This window comes from Pleurodeles waltl, chromosome 4_2 (assembly GCF_031143425.1).
Source record: "Pleurodeles waltl isolate 20211129_DDA chromosome 4_2, aPleWal1.hap1.20221129, whole genome shotgun sequence".
NCBI classification, from domain to species: domain Eukaryota; kingdom Metazoa; phylum Chordata; class Amphibia; order Caudata; family Salamandridae; genus Pleurodeles; species Pleurodeles waltl.
The window spans coordinates 33,412,745-33,434,028 of NC_090443.1; the positions used below are offsets into that span (position 1 = coordinate 33,412,745).

Below are 21,284 nucleotides of genomic sequence, written 5' to 3' on the forward strand. Positions count from 1 at the left end.
TTTCTGGGTGTGAAATTCATATTTTCCTGCTCGGAGTTCTTCCCAACAACTGCTTTACAGGGACCTCGTCAAAAACCTTTCTATCATTGTGGAGCCCTCCTATGATACAGCCTGCTTCCTTGTCCTCTTAGTGGATTCTGACTTTCAAAAAGCCAAGCTAGCAGTCATTTATAAAGCATTGCAGACCCAGTGTCACAGTGCTTTCAGTCAATGCATTTTCCTGTTTGGTGCAGGGCTCAGTCTGTGGGACACAGTCCTGCACCAAACAGTTTACAACCCATAATTGGATTTTCCTTTTGAAAATAAAAAAATCAAATGCTTCCCGCGCCATATGAGCCTGCTCCCATGGCAAGTGGAACATTTACCAGTTTTCACTGCCCCTTAAATCCAGAGTTTTCCTGGTGGTGGCAGGCAGTGAAAACTGACCCTTAATTCTACCCATCTAAATTAGTTGGGCAGAATGACAGGTCGTCAGTGGGATTTAATCAAGGCGGAGGGAGTAATCTCTGCCATGAATAATTCTGAAGTACTCCTGCATATAATTACGGTGCTGTTGCGAAGGAGTATCCTTACCGCACAGAATTAAATTGGGCCCTAATTCCCAAGGTACAACTTCTGACCGGGTTGAGCCTGGTTGGTGTAGCTGACCCATGCTCCATTATAGTCGGACTGAAATTGCGCCTAGAACCTGATCTACCGTGACTATTTGTGCTTTGAACTTTTTGGCGTAATTATTAATGAACATAAATGAAATATTGTTGTTAAAGTTCAATTTTTCTTTGTGATCAGATCTACTTGGAGTACATGCCTTGTTCCTTCTTCCCTGTTTGACCTCTCTCAGCGGTGCCCTTGTCAGGCACTACTTGAACATTCTCTATCAGTAAATGTAGAAGAACATCCTTTATTGACTTCTGTCTTGCGTTCTGGTTTCTTGGTGTCTATGTAGGAAGCATGGGAGATGTCTGTAGAACTAACCTGCAGGCGATCTTCCTCCAGATGTGTGTGAAGATCTTCTGTCTCTCCTATTCAGTCTACTGACGTGTGGAGGTGAAAAGCAACCACCCCATAATGAGGCTTCATCTCTTGCAGAGCGTCCTCTGCTTCTCAATCTCGTGTTACAAAGTAAAAAGTCATGAGGATCACGGTTATGCCCCATGTGGCAAGGTGGTGACTCTGTGTATAGGTCCCCGATGGTGGAGGAGGCCTTCATGTCCTTTTAGAAGAAAACATTTTGCCACAGGGCTTTCATTAATTTTGTGATGTTCGTTTTCTTCCTAATTTTCTTAGTGGCCTTATCATCCCCTCTGGGTGGACAAATGGTTTTCATCAGAGGGCAAGTTTAATACTTGTGCCTTAACATCAGTCCTAGATCCAGACACTAGGTAGTTCCCAAGCACCACTGCAGTGGTTAATTGCCTACTCACAGCACTATACCATTTCTTAATTTGTAACAGAATAAGTGCTGCTACTCAGTTTAGCTCAGAAGCCTGAGGCTGATGCTTTCCAATGTAAGGGGTGATGAATGGAATGCGAAGGTTACATATACTTGTGAGTCCACCTCATGACTGTTTCATCCTCCACCAGACACTCCCTACCCTTTTATCTCAAGGTTGCAGGTTTCATTCCTGCCTTCTTTTTCCTCACCGTTTTCCACCTTTCTATTTCTCCTCCTTTCCCCCTTTTTTGTTTTTCTCTCTCTTGCTCTCAGGCAAAGTTTGATGAAGAAAAAAATTGACGGCCTCCAAATATAAGTGCCAATGGGCCCCACCTTCAGTCATTGGCTCAGATTAAACATCAAGGTGTGTGTAAGCACTTTACCTTCTTGGACAGTAACACTTTCCATGAAGCAGTGACCCCTGACACGCTCGTTTTAATTGCTGTATTAAATCAATTGCTCTCTCTGGTTTGGGCTATGTCCAATAATGGAGCCTGGATTGTGTGCATTTCCGTGTAGTGGTGGCAATCACTGAATCAGGATCTACATGTCTTCTGATGTATAGCGGGTCTTGTTCTGTGGCTTACACGTCTGGGGTTCACAGGGTACACTGTTGGGGGTACAGTGAGGCTGTCACTAGCAGGCTGTGAAGCCGTGCGAAGCTCTGTGTATGACCTTATTACGAGCAGTCACCTCTAGTGACGGTGGTTTCATTGTCTAGGATTCCATGCATGCCTGTTATGGTGAATATTCCTGGTATTCCGGTGTTTTTGCATTCACCATTTCCCTGTTTTCTTCTTCATCTGGGTGTGATATGGGTCTACTGTTAATAGCACAGGAAATGTCACACTGGAAGTCCCATGTATTGTCTTATTACACTCCTTTTGAAGCATTGGGGATTAACGGCTTTCTCAACGTTTAAAAGCTTCTGAAGGTATGATAGTGACAATTCTTGTAGCCATGTAACAAAAGCGAGAGATATGTTAGTGGTTGTGCCTGGCTGCCCCCACCAACTATTTTATTTTTTGCACTTTGGATTACGAAACTGGAAATGGCAAATACAAATATTTGTTTGTATTTTTCTAACCTCGTGCCTTGGTCTCGTCTACATGAAGCAAAGGGGCTATCAACAGTATCTCTCTGTCTTTCCTGCGACTGCTTATAATTTTGTTAAAAATGCCATACAGTGCTAGTTCTTGGTGCAGGATAACCACTGTTGAAAAATTATCTTTCTGGTTTGTGAGAGAGACAGTAGGTCATCTATGGTGTCTTTTAAGTTAAGGTTGACCGCCGATATTTTAGGCTGACACCTACCTGTTTTACCCTTTGGTTTCAATCTCTTTTCAAACAAGTATGTATTTGACATAAGGATGGCTGCAGATCTTCCTTTGAGGTCTTTGTGGTACATGTTATAGCTAAAATTAGTTCTTGGTTGCGTTTACAGAAATTCAAAGAATGATCTTTTTTTGCATTGATATAAAAAATATCTGAGTCTCTGTAGATTCACACTATTCCATGTCTGAATATTCCACCCCAGAAACAGAGACAAGTTTAGGCTTGGCTGCTTCGGCAGGCAAATCTCCAGGGGACCTCTGCCCCCATCCAAGACATTTGCAATTCAATATTTGTCTCCGTTTTCAAGCTCTTGGGAAGAAGACGCAAAATAAACAAGCATTTACAATGCAACGGGTCTCGCGTTTGCTCATGTAAGAGCTGATCGCGTTGTAAACTCCTAACCCGACTTTTCACCTATCGGGCAAAAGTGCATTTATGTACATAACCCGAAAAAGTGAAATTAACTATGTAAAGAGCTCGACTTCTGCAAAGCGAGATCACGCTCGTAAATTAGAGAAAAAGAAGTCCACTAGCCCGATGGAAAACAGCGAGCCTCGCATGTTTTCTGTACTTGGTCACTGCGCTCGAGGAGGGCTAGCCACCGGAAAAGGCATGACCTATGCGTGCCTCCGACTAATGAAAGCAAGCAGATTTTATTAGGCAAGCCCACGAACCAATAAAAAAACACTGAAGTGAAGTTGACAGGGCTCCGAGCCCTTTTCTAAATACTAAAGCGTCTCGCTGCGATACGCATGCGCGAGCGCATGCAACGCAGGCTCGACCCTAAAAAATAAAAAAATAGTTACAACTTGTGTCGTTCTGTCTTTGCTATATATATATAAAAAAAAAATATATATATATATATATATATATATATATATATATATATATATATATATATATATAACAGTGTTACAAAGAGGACGAAACCCAAATGTGTTTTCTCCACCCAAAAACAGCAAACTCTGAAAGAAGGCTTGCGAACAGCAAACATGAGAACACATCAGAAAATTTCCTAAAAGGCTAGATCATAAATGTCCTTTGCAGAACTTCCATAGTCATGGAACTGTCGGTTCTGGTCTTCCTTTAAGGAGTTTCCCTGAACATAACGGTTGTTCTAGGATTCCAAAGTGTAAGGCCTCGCGGACCTCAGCTAAATGTCATGCTGGGTCATTCCAGACATGCCTAATGACTGATGCTTGTACTTTTCATCTGAGAGCGATAAACAAAGCATCAATCCGAGCCAAACTACTAGATGGCTGCATTATGCAAAGTATGTGAATCTATAATACGATTCAGTCTACAAGTATCTAAATGTGTTGCGCTTAGACCAGCTGACAAACCTGCCAAATCATAGGTATCATTTCCACTCCAGAATGGAACTCTGGTTCTGTGCAACCTGGCTGCAAAGGATTCAAAGTCCATGTGTGGATTTAACTATAAGAAATGGTGATTAGCTTCCCAGAACAATTTTGGCATCAAGGCACGTATCACTGGGAATCGTTACATTCAGGTCAGCTTCCAAAAATTAAAGGCTTATATTTCATAGCCATATTCTTGGATTAAGTGTTAGTTTACCTTCTTTGAGTTTGAAAGAGGTGTTCATACGGTGCAACTGTCAGGCTGCAACCAAGCATATTTCTTAAGGTGGGGCAGTAGGAAATATAACCAAAACACAAACACATCCCAACACATTCCTTGGACATTGTTTGAATCTTCACCATAGTGGCAGCTTGTTTTTCCCTCTCCCCGTGAAGTGTCAGAGACTGTGAGGCACTACCAACCCCACAGTCCTAGCTATTCAGTACCAACACAGTAAAAAACAATGCCTCACCTGCCATCAAACTTGTGCTTCATGAAGTCAAAGAGCGCCTTCTGCATCATATCTGTCACCTAGCATGATAGAACAGAGAAAAAGGACATGACAACAATCAGACCTGCCGAAAGGACACTTTCGACAATCAGACCTGCTAGTGTGACAAGGTCTTTATTAATGCAACTAAAAAGCTACTTTGCTATAACTTGGATCCTCACACATAGAGCACATTTTGAAAGTGAGCATCAAGGACATTGTCACCATACAATATAACTTTATAAGATGACCAGCAAAACAACTCTGATACGGTATAGCTCATCCTCATTCTTAAGCACTTCTCCAGAACTCCACATCACAAACTGCTGACAGATGTTCATCTTTACATCGCTTCACATCCACAACATCTAACACCTGACCACACCAGAACATTCAATGAGCACCATGATGAACCCGAAGATCAACCAAGCACACAAACAACCATCTCCAAAACAATCAAATAACTTACAACCACAAAACACAATGCACACAATTCACTTCATACCACCAAACACCACCTCAACATTCTATCATAATACTGGAGCACCTCTCCACAGAACACCAATCATCCAAAAAAACTCATCTGCAACTTCACATAACAGTACCCCTCACAACACCTCACTTCACATGCACCATACCCACATTACACAACACTGACTTATATCACAACATAACATACAAGTTCACAAAAATGCAATACGTAAAACAAGTCTCTTCTCTAAACACCAATGTTTCCTGACCCAATAGACCACAATTCTCATGATAAGATGCATCACTTAACTCAGCTCACCTTGCACATCAATTTCCTCAATGTCCCTGCAAACATATCACTCACCTCCTGCATCACACCACACCTGTGTAACACTGGAACACAATATCACAGAACAAAGTCGATCATCAATCAAAACTCATCCATTATTGCATCTTCACACAACAACTGGAACCTAATACCATAACACTCCTTAATTGCACCAGATAAGAAGGCAGCAGCCTAAACAGGACTCTGTACAGCATCGGTCTTAGCTGCTGTCCAACATCAAGCACCATTCATCTAGCAATCCACCAACACAACTAACTCACCATCATGCAATCCGCTAGCACAACTAACTTCCCGTCTGGTATCTCATGAGCTACTGAATGAACCAGTTTGCCACTGAGCATCTTCCCACACAAAGTAGGCATCACAGTATGAACCATATAACAGGCCCTCTGTCTGGTCCATCCAATAGGAACAGCAGTGGGGGCATGCTGATTAAGATGAAGGCGTCAGCAATGTATCCAATCCTGTCAAGCTGACTGCAACAGCACTGTACTTCTGGAAAACACAGAGGCAACTCGGGGTACAGGGAAACACCAGACACAAGGCCAGATAAACTGTTTCTTAGATCTCCGGAAAGGACTTAAGTACCATAACTGAGCTCAAAAAGTTAGTTAATCTTGTACATAACAAAACATCAAACCACCCTACAAATATGACATGGTTAAGGTCAACTGAAGACAAATGGGCTATGGTTGGTAGGTACTTGCACCGCACCTTGAACCGCAGCACAGTCATTCAACAAGCATACCGGAGGCGGAATAGCCAGCATCTATAGCATGGGGTCCCATGAGACCTCAGACAACAAGCTACAGTTCATAGCTAATTTTGGTTTAGGCAAAAGGTCAAAGGTCCAGCACCCATACTATGATGTCTATCACAGAGTCCACCCAAACATACCAACTACACACAGGTTTAGATGGCCAGATGGAATTGGTGAACATGTGCTACGAAGAATAAAATGCTGCCTCACAGAGGAGCAAGGATGGTCACATTGAATCTGGAAAGATAACAACTCTGTGCTACTGTAATTAGAGGTTAGTGTTTTTTCTTCTCCACTGTAGGCTCTTTTGTAGATTCACATACTTTTAAATTAAACTAACAAGCATTACACAACAGAAAGGAAGAGGGAACAAAGCTCCTAAAACAAGGTCCACACTAAGGCCTGCTTCACACTGACTTCCTGTCAGAATTGGCCGTCTAAGCAGAAGTGCTTGTTAAATCTGTGCTGTGCCCACCACGTGGCCACAGTTGGCATTCTTGTGTAATGCTTTGGGACTACTCAATTCCCCTTGTGGAACGTGCCTTCACTTTTTCTGTTAATCTTCTGTGTGCCTTGTGAGAGAGCGATACACAATGAAATCTTCCTGGCAAATCCTGGGCCCCATCTGAAGAAGACAAACTAGTCGGTCTTCCGAATATGCTTGGTTCCGACTAATATTGCAGATCACATTTTCATTCAGGGTTTTGCTAATCTGTCTGCAGGAGTAGATTTAGATTTGGTTTTGAAAGCATGTCGCTTGCTTCAGATGAAAATTACCCTGCACTATTCTACAATTGCATTTTATAATGTAATGGAAGTTAGATGTTCAGGTAGCTAGGAACACTCTGCCCCATTTGGGCCCATTTTAGTATCTGATATATGACAGGAAATGTTAATACTGGAAGGCTTACACCAATAGTAGGAACCACAACGTTTGTTAGGAGTTATTCCTTGAAAGGACTGATCTCTTCATCTAAAATAAACCAAGGAACCTGGCTGTGTCTATGTATGTTTTATGTCCTAATGCCCTGAGAAGTAGTGTTTGTTTTTTAAGGAATATCCAACACATTAGCCTCTATATGTGGACAGGAGTTTGTCCTTCAAAGTTGGCATTGCTGGGTACCAGTCTGTTGGCTAAATGCTTACAAACTGTGCCTAAAACGCGACAGACATGCTACTAACACTGTTTGTGCCAGCCCTACTTCCCGTGGGATGGCCTTGGCCTCAGCTCTCTTCTCTGGCAGTCACAACTTAAGGAATGGTGACCGTTTAGTCCACCATAGCATGTCATAATGCAATAGCACCAACAGTGAGTTGCAAGCTTTGATGGCTGTAGCATTTAGCTACTTTCCAACCGGCATTCTGCTGCCTGCACACAGTTAGGAAACAGAAAGCTGGGAGGCGCTCGCCCATGGACTGCCTTTAAATACATGTGACCAGAGGCTTCTCCGGGCTTAACCCCCACGGCCTTGTAGGAGATAAAGGCAAATTTGTTTCTTTATTCTGTTTATCACCACTGGGGCAGAGAAGGTGGATTATACAGTTAAGGGACTCTCACTTGTAGAAGGTGATCAAGGACATGGAGGGCCTTCAGTCTGTCGTAGTGTCACTCTAAAATCATCAGCACTTCCTGTCCTTTGCGATCATGGTAAGGGCAGACATCTCTGTTTCTCTGTGAGGGAGTGAAAATTGTCCATGTCATCAAGAAGTCGAGCCTTAGCCAGGCCGTCTGGTTGTCCGGCTGGCCTTTGTAAATAACATACTCATTGCTCCTCCTTCACATCCTCCACACAAATCCATTCTTGGTTTCCTGCTTACGAGGCCTAGGACTAAATACCAACAAAGTTAACCAAGCATGGGGGAACTAATCACCTCTAGCCGTCGTCTGGATCACCAGACATTTTAGCCAATTGAATATCGGATGGGGCTACAAAGTCGCAGGCATCGCTGAAGGTGGCTGCAGGACGGTCACTGTGGGTAGTGACTGAAGTTCCAGGTACAGTTTTGGGAGCTTCTTATGGAATTTATCCTTCATGAACTGAACACACTTTAGAAAGATGGGGCTCTTGCCCATCCATGGTAGCATTGCCCAGAGGAAGTGGCTTTCCTAATATGCAGAGAAAGCATCATAAGCTTACTCTTTGGCGTAGTTTCGACATATAAGATAGTGAATTTTTAATTCACGCTCCAGGTCACCTACAAACTCTGACCACTCATCCTTACCAATGATCTGACTGAATTATAGTGGAATGAGAGAGAAGGAAACTAAATGAAAAGTTGGACTGTGGATAGACCACCTCTGAAGAAGATGAAGGCAGCCATGCCACTTATTCTGGACAAGGGAGTATATAGGGTAGATGATCACATTCTGAAGTGGAAGATTGTTAGGCCCAAGTGTAACATAGTAATGTATGAAAGGACCCCTACCAAGTAAAAGTCTAAGTGGTCGCCAGGAACGAGAATTCTAAAGACAAAAAAAATTACTCAAGCTGAAGACAGAGCCGAGGGGTGAAGGTACTAATCAGGGAGATAAGATGTGTTTACAAGAAGAATCCACAAAGAACCAGAAACGTTTTCAGTAGAAGGAGCCTCTGGAGGGCTATACGGGATGAATTTGAAGACTGCATCGCTTGGAGCAGGTAGCAGAAGACGCACTGCAAGGTAGCAGCCCACATCCCCTGAAGAGAGGTCAGTCCAGGCCTTGAGTTCACAGGTGTACACTAGATGTAAGTGGCCAGAAAGGCACCTAAGGTTCAGCAGATCATCTAACTACTATATGCTGACCAGAGTTCCAGAGAGCCAGCGGCAGCCAAAATGTGGAATGAATGAACGCCTTAAGGCAGGTGTGAGTATTTGGGTTTCCTTCACAGGAAAGGGAACCGTGTGCCTCTCAAAAGTAGAAACTAGGATATTCTGATGGAGCACTCTGACCTGGTAAGTAAGACATACAGCAGCGCCCTGAGATGAAGAATAGTAAGAAACAGGTTATCCCAACCTCCCTGGAGATGCTTAAGGAGTTTGTGGGATCTCAAATGCTGAGCCAGATAAAGGTAGAGGCCGGAGTAAGGAATCTTTGGCTATTCTTGCGGCATTTTGGTCCACTGACGCAAGAATTATATGGCAGCATTTATTTCCCACTGCAATTCAAAGAATGCAGCCGTAACGATTCCTGGAGTTATGATCAACAATGGGCAGTGCAGAAAGTGTGAAACGTTGCCACAGGATAAAAGATGCTTCTAAGAAATGACTAACGTCTGCCACTGCAGTGAGGCTGGGAGCCTCCCTCAATATCCTTTTGTCTTTAGCCTTTTGAGCCAATGTAAATAATGAAAGTGCCGACTCGCCAAATTGTCCATTCTCCTCAGTGGCAAATTTAGATTTACTATTTTCAACAGTCGGGTATTACAAAGGGTGCTCTTTGTGGGGAAGCTAATAAGGGGTGCGTGCGGTCAACAATTAGAAGTTAAAATGCTGACAGTGGCCAGCATGGAAGACGTGTGATCAGCATGTAAGAGGGGGAATAAGGTGGCAATGGAGAAGAGTGAGGTGGTCAATGGGGCATCGTGAAATGATACAGAAGGGGACGGATGGTGGAAAAATGGGTGTAGTTTGCGGGGTAGAGTATTATAATCAATGGAAACAGCCACTTTGTGTACTTGGTGCTGCAGAGATGGTGGAGTTAGTGATCATATTAAGAGTGGCTAAGATTTTTGAGGGCCAAATTGACAACCACCAAAACCTTACCTCGTATCCTTTCAGCGAGGGCCCCACAAGCACCACGGGCCTCATTGAGGGCACCACATCATAGGGGGGAACGTGCTCTGTCTGCAAAGGGGAAGAAAAGATTGCAAGGTCACGGGAATGGGTGCTTCACCCCACTCACATCCATACATCATAAGGCACAGCATACAGTGGAAACATAAAAAAGAACGAGTATCATTGAAACAGCTGCTTAAACCTGTCCCAGGGGGACACTCAACTATATATACGTCAGAGGACACAGTATCAGAGAGAGAAGAGAAGTTCTTGTGCTCATCAAGCTGTTGCACATGCATACCACATGTACACGTGCTCACGTCTAGAAGTGGGGTCCCTAAGTGTACATCTGTCTGCAAAGTAGCTACATTCCCACTCTCTTTAGTGATTCATTTGCCCTCCTAGCCCCTCAGAAAATGAAAAGGTCCCCTTAGTAATGACAGAAGTACCAAGGCATTATTCTCTAATTTTAAGACATATTTTATGTATACCAAGTCTTGGCTCTTAATTTCTCTCAGTGATGGGTTGTTTGAGTGTCTTGTAAAATGAAATACATGTGATACTGCATTGTCTGCATGCAAGAAAGAGATATATAAGTCTCTGTTTACATAACATAACCTAGTCACAGTTTCTGCTTATAATACGGATACAGCTGTTTGCTCAATTGTAATGCTTTGCAGTAATAGAACTCATACTCTAGCTAACTTAGGGCAAACTAGGTCTCAGGCTCTATCTTTACAAGAATTGATTTGTATTTTTATGTCTCACTAGAGTAAAAATGTTACGTGTTCCACAGAGAAAGCCGAAGGTTAACTCTAGCTGTCCCAGGGACAATTACATACCATGTAACTTGATCTGTTCCATGTGCAGATGTTGCTTGTGAGAAGCTATGTGGTGGAATGTAAACAGTTGTAAATGTTTACCATTTGCTTTATTCCGATTGGTTAAGAGCCTGTGAATCATGTACTACTATGTGGATGTTTGAAATCCTTTATTTAGACCCCTATGTAAGAGTGTGACATCTTGATGTAAGGAGGAACCCTTCCCCTTACTTAAGAAGGTGAATATATGCTGGATTTCTTTCGCATTTTTAACTCTGAATGTTGCAAATCTGAATTTTACTGAGTTCTTGAATGAGTTTGAACCTTAACTGAACTTTGATTTACTAAATAATTTTTACTTCATTGAATTCATTTCTGTATGACTAAAATTATTAAAATTAAACCTTTAAGGTTTAGACTTCAGTGCCTTTAAAGTTTGTAAGACCAAATGCGTTCTATATTTCTGTCATTTAAAACTACCATCCTTAACTTCTTATTCTGAGACAGATCCAGTGGGGAGCAGCAAAGTCTGTCTATCAAGGCTTGTTTGGGGTAAAACTGTATGGGTTTTGGACGCCGTCAATACAGACCAACGATAATCACATTTGAGTGTTTTTGGAATGTGAAGAAGATAGTGCATGTCAGAATAATTGCCAGCTTGTGACGGCGCTGCAGTCTGGGTCCTTCCAATAATTTCTGAATGGAGTTTGTTAAATTAGGCTAGACCTGCCTGAGGAGGACAGGGACGGTGCCATTTTGTCTTGAATACCAAAGAGGACGACTGAAGAAGACAAAAGCAAACCCTTTCACCTCCTGGCTCTCCTCACTATGGCCAGGAGCCGCCTGGTTTATGACAGAACCTGGGAAAGTGATGATTGGTAGGTCAACACGTGGCGGTGGGGGTGGAGGCTGGGGGGAGTGAATATATAGAAGCAGCTAAAGACCATCCCAACACTGATATTAGCACTTTAAAGAATGCGCTCAAAACAATTGTTTTAGTCAGTGGATGTATCAACCATTCCTGTCTACCTACTATTTTAAAATCATGTGAATTTGAGTATGTTAAAAATGAAAATGTCACTTACCCAGTGTACATCTGTTCGTGGCATCAGTCGCTGAAGATTCACATGTTTTGCATAGCTCGCCATCTGGTGTTGGGTCGGAGTGTTACAAGTTGTTTTTCTTCGAAGAAGTCTTTCGAGTCACGGGACCGAGTGACTCCTCCTTTTGTCTCCATTGCGCATGGGCGTCGACTCCATCTTCGATTGTTTTCCCCGCAGAGGGTGAGGTAGGAGTTGTGTTGTAGTAATAGTGCCCATGCAATGGATTGACTAAGTATGTACCTATTTAAGGTTTAAATAATATATTTACAAATGTACAAAGCTTAAGTTAACTTCCGAACTGCTACAGGCTCCCGGGGAGGCGGGTTGGCACATGTGAATCTTCAGCGACTGATGCCACGAACAGATGTACACTGGGTAAGTGACATTTTCAGTTCGATGGCATCTGTCGCTGGAGATACACATGTTTTGCATAGACTAGTAAGCAGTTAACTCCCCAAAAGCGGTGGTTTAGCCTGTAGGAGTGGAAGTGGTTTGAAATAAGGTTCTTAGCACGGCTTGACCTACTGTGGCTTGTTGTGCAGATAACACATCTACACAGTAGTGCTTGGTGAATGTGTGAGGTGTAGACCATGTGGCTGCCTTACATATTTTGTGCATTGGAATATTTCCTAGGAAGGCCATGGTGGCCCCTTTCTTTCTGGTTGAGTGTGCCCTTGGTGTAATGGGCAGCTGTCGTTTTGCTTTAAGGTAGCAGATTTGGATGCACTTAACTATCCATCTGGCTATACCTTGTTTTGATATTGGGTTTCCTGCATGAGGTTTTTGGAATGCAATAAATAGCTGTTTAGTTTTCCTGATGCTCTTTGTTCTGTCAATGTAGTACATTAATGCTCTTTTGACATCTAATGTATGTAGTGCCCTCTCAGCTACGGAATCTGGCTGTGGGAAGAATACTGGTAGTTCCACCGTTTGATTTAGGTGGAATGGTGAAATAACCTTCGGTAAAAATTTAGGATTAGTCCTTAGGACTACCTTATTTTTGTGTAGTTGGATAAAAGGTTCTTGTATTGTAAACGCCTGAATCTCACTTACTCTTCTTAGAGATGTGATGGCGATGAGAAATGCAACTTTCCAGGTTAGGAATTGTATTTCGCAAGAATGCATAGGTTTAAAGGGTGGACCCATGAGCCTTGTTAAGACGATGTTAAGGTTCCATGAAGGAACGGGTGGTGTCCGTGGTGGTATAATTCTTTTGAGGCCTTCCATAAACGCTTTAATGACAGGTATCCTAAACAGTGAAGTTGAATGGGTAATCTGCAGGTATGCAGATATTGCTGAGAGGTGTATCTTAATGGAAGAGAAGGCCAGGTTCGATTTTTGTAAGTGTAGTAAGTAGCCCACTACATCCTTTGGAGATGCGTGTATTGGTTGGATTTGATTCTGATGGCAGTAGCAAACAAACCTTTTCCATTTGCTTGCATAACAGTGTCTAGTGGATGGTCTTCTAGCTTGCTTTATGACTTCCATACATTCTTGTGTGAGGTTTAAGTGTCCGAATTCTAGGATTTCAGGAGCCAGATTGCTAGATTCAGCGATGCTGGGTTTGGATGCCTGATCTGTTGTTTGTGTTGTGTTAACAGATCTGGCCTGTTGGGCAATTTGACGTGGGGTACTACTGATAGGTCTAGCAGTGTTGTGTACCAAGGTTGCCTTGCCCATGTTGGTGCAATCAGTATGAGTTTGAGTCTGCTTTGACTCAATTTGTTTACTAGATATGGAATGAGAGGGAGAGGGGGAAAAGCGTACGCAAATATCCCTGACCAGTTCATCCATAGGGCATTGCCTTGGGACTGCCTGTGTGGGTATCTGGATGCGAAGTTTTGGCATTTTGCGTTCTCCTTCGTTGCAAATAAGTCTATTTGAGGTGTTCCCCAAAGTTTGAAGTAAGTGTTTAGAATTTGGGGGTGAATCTCCCATTCGTGGACCTGTTGGTGATCTCGAGAGAGATTGTCTGCAAGTTGATTTTGGATCCCTGGAATAAACTGGGCTATTAGGCGAACGTGGTTGTGAATTGCCCAGCGCCATATCTTTTGTGCTAGGAGGCTCAGCTGCGGTGAGTGTGTCCCCCCCTGTTTGTTTAGATAATACATTGTTGTCATGTTGTCTGTTTTGACAAGAATGTACTTGTGAGTTATGATTGGTTGGAATACTTTTAGAGCTTGAAAAACTGCTAGCATTTCTAGGTGATTTATGTGCAGTTTTGTTTGATGTACGTCCCATTGTCCTTGTATGCTGTGTTGATCGAGGTGTGCTCCCCACCCCGTCATGGAAGCATCTGTCGTTATTACGTATTGTGGCACTGGGTCTTGGAAAGGCCGCCCTTTGTTTAAATTTATACTGTTCCACCATAGAAGCGAGAGGTATGTTTGGCGGTCTATCAACACCAGATCTAGAAGGTGACCCTGTGCTTGTGACCATTGCGATGCTAGGCACTGTTGTAGGGGCCTCATGTGCAGTCTTGCGTTCGGGACAATGGCTATGCATGAGGACATCATGCCTAGGAGTTGTAATATCATTTTTGCTTGTATTCTCTGTGTTGGGTACATGCGCTGTATGATTTTGTTGAAATTTTGAATTCTTTGTGGACTTGGAGTGGCTAATCCTTTTGTTGTGTCTATTACGGCTCCTAGATATTGTTGTACTTTGCACGGCAGAATGTGTGATTTTGCATAGTTGATGGTGAAACCGAGTTTGTAGAGGGTTTGTATGACTTGATCTGTGTGGTGTGAGCACCTTGTCAGTGAGTTGGTTTTGATTAGCCAGTCGTCTAGATACGGGAATACGTGTATTTGCTGCCTTCTGATGTGTGCAGCCACTACTGCTAGACATTTTGTAAAGACTCTTGGCGCGGTTGTTAAACCAAACGGCAATACTTTGAATTGGTAATGTATTCCTTTGAATACAAACCTGAGGTATTTCCTGTGCGACGGATGTATCGGTATGTGGAAATACGCGTCTTTGAGATCTAAGGTTGTCATGTACTCCTGCTGCTTTAGCAATGGTAACACCTCTTGTAGCGTGACCATGTGAAAGTGTTCTGACTTGATGTAGGTGTTTAGTGTTCTGAGGTCTAAGATTGGTCTCAGTGTTTTGTCCTTTTTTGGTATTAAGAAGTACAGTGAGTAAACTCCTGTGTTTATTTGTGTTTCTGGTGCTAGTTCTATTGCGTTCTTTTGCAATAATGCTTGAACTTCTGTTTCCAGAAGGTCTGAATGTTGTTTTGATAAATTCTGTGTTCTTGGTGGTATGTTTGGAGGGATTTGTAGAAATTCTATGCAATAACCATGTTGGATAATTGCCAAGACCCAAGTGTCTGTAGTTATTTCCTCCCATGCTTGGTAATACTGGCCTATTCTTCCCCCCACTGGTGTTGTGTGGAGGGGATGAGTGACATGTGAGTCACTGCTTGGTTGTAGGGGTTTTGGGGCTTTGAAATCTTCCTCTATTCCTAGGGAATTGTCCTCTGTATTGGCCCCGAAAGCCTCCCCTCTGATACTGTCCCTGGTAGCTGGACGGTGTTGTCTGTGAGGTGCTGGCTTGTGTGGCTTGACCTCGAAACCCCCCTCTAAAGGTGGTCTTGCGGAAGGTGCTGTAAGTGCCTCTGCTCTGCGGGGAGTAGAGTGCGCCCATGGCTTTAGCAGTGTCAGTGTCTTTTTTCAGTTTCTCAATTGCCGTGTCCACCTCTGGTCCGAACAGTTCTTTTTCATTGAATGGCATATTGAGCACTGCCTGCTGTATCTCTGGTTTAAAACCAGACGTTCGTAGCCATGCGTGCCTTCTTATAGTCACAGATGTGTTAATTGTTCTCGCAGCTGTGTCCGCTGCGTCCATAGGAGCGTATTTGATTATTTGATATGTTCTGTCCTTCCTCAACCACCTGCTTCGCCCTCTTTTGCATTTCCTTGGGTAGATGCTCAATGAGGTGTTGCATCTCGTCCCAATGGGCTCTGTCATAGCGCGCAAGTAGTGCTTGGGAGTTAGCGATGCGCCACTGGTTTGCAGCCTGTACTGCGACTCTCTTTCCAGCTGCATCGAACTTGCGGCTCTCTTTATCTGGGGGTGGTGCATCCCCAGATGTGTGGGAGTTGGCTCTCTTGCGAGCTGCTCCTACTACGACGGAATCTGGTGGCAGCTGTGAGGTGATGAAAACAGGGTCTGTAGGAGGCGCTTTATATTTCTTTTCCACCCTTGGTGTTATTGCCCTACTCTTGACCGGCTCCTTGAAGATGTTCTTTGCGTGCCGTAGCATTCCTGGGAGCATAGGCAAGCTTTGGTAGGAGCTGTGGGTGGAGGAGAGGGTGTTGAATAATAAGTCATCCTCGACTGGTTCTGAGTGGAGGTTTACGTTGTGGAACTCTGCCGCTCTAGCCACCACTTGTGAATAAGCCGTGCTGTCTTCTGGTGGTGAGGGCTTTGTGGGATACGCCTCTGGACTGTTGTCCGACACTGGGGCGTCGTATAAGTCCCAAGCGTCCTGGTCTTGGTCACCTTGGCTCGCGGTGGTGTGAGCCGGGGAATGTGAAGGAGTTTGCGCTGGTGAAACGTTAGTTACAGGTGGTGGAGAGGGTGGCGGAGTTACCTTTTTCACCAATTTTGTTTGTGGTGCTTGGTCTGTTTGAAACTCCAGTCTCCTTTTCCTTCTAATTGGGGGAAGGGTGCTTATTTTCCCTGTTCCTTCCTGTATGAAAATACGTTTCTGCGTATGGTCCACTTCGGTGGATTGCAACTCCTCCTCAAATCTATGCTTTCGCATCTGAGAGGACAGTGATTGTTCCTCTGAATAGGAACCGGTAACTGGGTCGGTTGCGGCTCGTTTTGGCACCGAAACCCTGTCTGTACTTTTTTTCGGCTCGAAACCTCTCGGCGTCGATCTTCCTCGGTGCCACTGTCTCGGCGTCGAGCCGTCTCGGCACCGCTTTCTCGGCGTCGATCCCTTTCAGCAGCACTGTCCCGGTCCCGAGCAGGCTGCGTGCCGGTGTCTCGACCGGAGTCGGACGATCTCGGCACTGTTTCGGCCTTTTTCGGTGCCGACGGTCGGTCACCGAATTTATGGGTCGAGCCATGGCCTGGTGGCAGTGGCGTCCCCTGGGCCTTGTCACTTTTCTTGTGTGTTGCCTTCGACGTCTTACTCACAGTTCTTGGATCGTCGAATTCTTCGGAGTCCGATTCGTGGATCGAGAAGGCCTCTTCCTCCTCTTGTTCCTCGAACTCTCGGTGTGCTGTCGGCGTGGACGCCATCTGAAGTCTTCTGGCTCGACGGTCACGGAGTGTTTTTCGGGACCGGAACGCACGACAGGCCTCGCAAGTCTCTTCACTGTGCTCAGGCGACAGGCACAGGTTACAGACCAAATGTTGGTCTGAATACGGGTATTTGTTGTGGCATTTGGGACAGAAACGAAACGGGGTCCGTTCCATCTGCGTTGTCTGACACGCGGTCGGGCCGACCAGGCCCCGACGGGGGATCGAAAGCTACCCCGAAGGGCACCGGAGCTCTCCAAACTTCGATGCGGTGTCGATTCTATCTAAGCCGATCCCGAACGCAACAATACCGACGTAATCTTCCGATAGATAGCTAACTTTCCGTTCCGAAACTCGGAGCGACAGGAACACGTCCGAACCCGATGGCGGAAAAAAAACAATCGAAGATGGAGTCGACGCCCATGCGCAATGGAGACAAAAGGAGGAGTCACTCGGTCCCGTGACTCGAAAGACTTCTTCGAAGAAAAACAACTTGTAACACTCCGACCCAACACCAGATGGCGAGCTATGCAAAACATGGGTATCTCCAGCGACAGATGCCATCGAACCTGAAGTTACTCTTGATAAGACATAATTGGTTTTACAATAGGTAAACATATTACTCACATTTATTTGTTTTACAGTAGTTAAGGTGATGTGTTTATAGTGCTCATTCAATTAAATGGCCGCCTCAGAACACTAACAAGAACAGAACATGGCCACAAACCTCCAAGAGCCTCCTATCGAAAGCTGCACTCTGTACCATAGTACAAAAATTACATGCAATTTGACGTGATACATCATCACTGATTTTCATTTGATGAGTTATACAGAAAGAATGATAGCATAAGAGTGCATGGATGTGACTGAATCTTTTTATATTAGTGCATAAGTATCTTATTGTAAACTCATGCATTGCATGTAACATTCACTGCTGCTTTTCAGTTGTAAACAAAAACAGTCATAAATGTGTATTTTATTTTATATATAACTATAACTCGTGCCCTAAGGTAACTATAACTTGCGCCTCCCCGCCATGAGTGTGTCTGTGAGTGGGTGTGTGAGTGTCTGTTTGGGTGTGCCAGTAACTGTGAGTGACTCACCAAAAAGGAACCTCACCAGCCCTTTTATCCAACAAGAGTCCCCAGCTTAGCACAAAATTTCTACCCCAGTGGAGTTCTTTCTGCCTCCTTGGGAAAATGTCCAGTATGTATTCTACACTACAGCTGTGTAATGGAGCATAAGGAAATGTCACCAGTGACCTTGTGTGCGATTTGGCAACATGATTGTTCCTGTTGCGTCTTTCTCTAGAATTCTCTGATAAAATGAATCTTCCTATGGAGAAGCCAACAAGACTACAAAGATGTAAATCTCCACCAAACCAGGGCCCTTACTCTTATCTATATGACATAAGTGCTTCATTGTTTTCTGAAGATGTCCTCATATTCCTCGGCATCAAAAATGCACCGCCAAAATCGGTGGGAAACACACTGAGGGGCCCTTTGGTAAGCTGTCTATCATCCTGGCAAAATGTATGGAAGACATATGCATACTACTGAGGTGGATAGCGCGGGGCCAAGCGGGCACAGTTTCCAGGTGATTTGCACATTTAGATACTCATAGCAATTTAAAACGAGAACCAAGGACTCTAGGGGATTGGAGCCGTGCGGCCCCACTCCCCAAGGACCCCATCCCCCTGGGCCCACCACCATTCAATATGGGAGGTGGGCAGAGCAGCCCCCCTCCCCAGGGAGGTGGCAGTGGGGGAGGCTGTACATGCCTACCTCATTAAAAATAAATGTTTTGCCCCAGGGAGGTGGTGGTCCCTCGGGCTAATAAAAGCCCGGGGGAGGCGGGTTGTGGGGGGGTGGTACACCCCTTCTTTTTTTAAATCTCCCAGTGCCCCCAGGACCAGGACCACCTGGGGGAAAAATAAAAGAAAATCGGCCTATTTAAAAAAAAAAATTCTCAGAGAAATCTGCAGATCCAGCCATGGATTTTCCTGAGATTTTGTTTTTTAAATGTCCTATAGCCGTGGCGGGGTCTGTAGGGGAACCCTGGACCAAGACTAGGGGCCCATGGAGACACTACCCTGGCCCCTTTTCTTTAAAAAAAAACTAATCTTTTTATTGAGAGACTCCGCTGAAGCCGAGTCTTAAGATGGCTGCCAACACTTCTGTGTTGAAGTGTTGGCAGCCAAACAGCACAGGAACAGTTGGATCAGCAAAGGAACCGCGCCCCTAGATATGTATATTTTTTAACCTTTAATATCTCCAAAACTATTGAATGGATTTACACCAAATCACAAAAAGCACAATCTGTGGAACAGGATCTAGTTTACTGCCAAATTGCGTGTAATTCCGTTTGGCAGTTTGGGCTGTAAGCATGTCTAAAGACCGAACGGGAAAATGAATGGGGAAAACATGTTTTGGACCCTTCCCTTTTCTCAGCCCCCGCTTTAGGGATCACCCCGAAACATTCAAGACAACAGCTGAACCGACTAAAGTATAGGTTTTGAACATTTTGTGAAGATACATCCAGTGGCGCCAGAGGTATTGGCAAAACAAAAAATGCTCTTCCAATAGAAACTAAGGCCCATATTTATACTTTTTTAGCGCCATATTTGCGTCATTTTTTGACACAAAAGCGGGGCAAACTTACAAAATACCATTATATTTTGTAAGTTTGCGCCGCTTTTGCGTAAAAAAAAAATACACAAATGTGGCACTAAAAAAGTATAAATGCAGGCCTGGGTCCTAACCATGAGAAAGAGAAAGAGAAAGAGAAAATATAGATATATTTAATATATTCTCGGAGAAAACCAAAAGTTAGAGGGACGTTATAGTTATGTTGACATGTTACCCATACAAAACCATAAAAATTCAGCAGTTATACTTGTACTTATAGCTAAATTTCTAAGAGACTATAACTCATAACTTAAAGTTACTTTCCAACACAAGTTATAGTTTATTCAGATAAGTGTAACTACAAGTGTTGGAAATTGCCCTTTTTGCAGGGTTATCCCCAAACATTTTTCCTCTGACCTCCTGTTTTTGACTGTGTGCTGCATTTCATTTTTGCTGGCTTCAGGACTCTTTGCACTTTACTACTGCTGACCAGTGCTAAAGTGCAAATGCTGTGTCTAAATTGTCTTGGTGGTTGGTTTATCCATGACTGGTATATTCGATTTACTAGTAAGTCTCTAGTACAGTGAATGGTGTGTGCTTAGGGCCTGTAAATCAAATGCTACTAGTTGGCCTACAGCACCGATTATTCCATTCACATAATTAGCCCTGAAAGAATGCCTCAGGCCTGCCATAGCAGTGTCTGTGTGTGCAGTTTTAAACTGCCATTTCGACTTGGCAAGTGCACCCAGGTGCCAGGCCCAAACCTTCCCATTTACTACATGAAACTCACCCTTAAAGTAGGCCCAAGGCATCCCCATGGGCCGGGTACGTATATTTGAAAGGTACAAAATTACCTGGTGTGTTTCACATGCCCTGATAATGAAATACTGCAAATGTAATTTTTCACTATTGCAAGGACCATTTCAACCATAGGGTAACATGATAATGACCTTGAAATATCTTTTAAATGAAGTTTCCTGTTGGGAGTATATAGAGATATAGACTTTGGGGTCTCTGAACTCACAATTCAAAAACCAACTTCATCAAAAGATGCATTTTTAAATTGTAAGTTTGAAAATGCCACTTTTAGAAAGTGAGCATTTTCTTGCTGAACCATTCTGTGCCTCTGCCTGACTGCTGAATACACGTCTAGGTCAGGATGACAGTTGGACTGTTTGTTCAGTCACACAAAGGGAGCTGAGGTGTGCTCTGCATATCCTGATGGTCCATCACCAGGCTGATGGTCCATCACCAGGCTGATGGGTCTTCCTAAACTAGAGTGATGGGAGGAGCTGACACTTGAATAGGGCTGTCCCTGTCCTTACACAAAGCAGCCTCCAAGCCCCTACAGTGTATCTCGGGCCAGGGCAGGGAAAGGCATGGTCATGTGCACTACAAAGACTTCTCTTTGATGTTTGCCCACTTCAAAGACAGAAATGGGGATAAGTACTGGACCTCTGACACCACATAGCTAGAATCCCTCTGGACTGAGAAGATTCTACCAGGAAGAGGAGCT

General features: G+C 44.0%; 1 protein-coding gene across 3 annotated transcripts in view; it reads right to left on the minus strand.

Annotated features, from left to right (window-relative positions):
• Positions 1-21,284, minus strand: part of CACNB3 (calcium voltage-gated channel auxiliary subunit beta 3) — a 274,688-nt gene that overhangs the window by 41,288 nt on the left and 212,116 nt on the right. For all 3 annotated transcript variants that reach the window (XM_069230503.1, XM_069230502.1, XM_069230501.1), the window contains exons 7-8: positions 9,947-10,027; positions 4,605-4,663 (exon numbers count right to left, since the gene is read on the minus strand). In XM_069230503.1, coding sequence (XP_069086604.1) covers positions 4,605-4,663; positions 9,947-10,027 — 140 coding nt within the window. The remainder of the gene's footprint in view (positions 1-4,604; positions 4,664-9,946; positions 10,028-21,284) is intronic.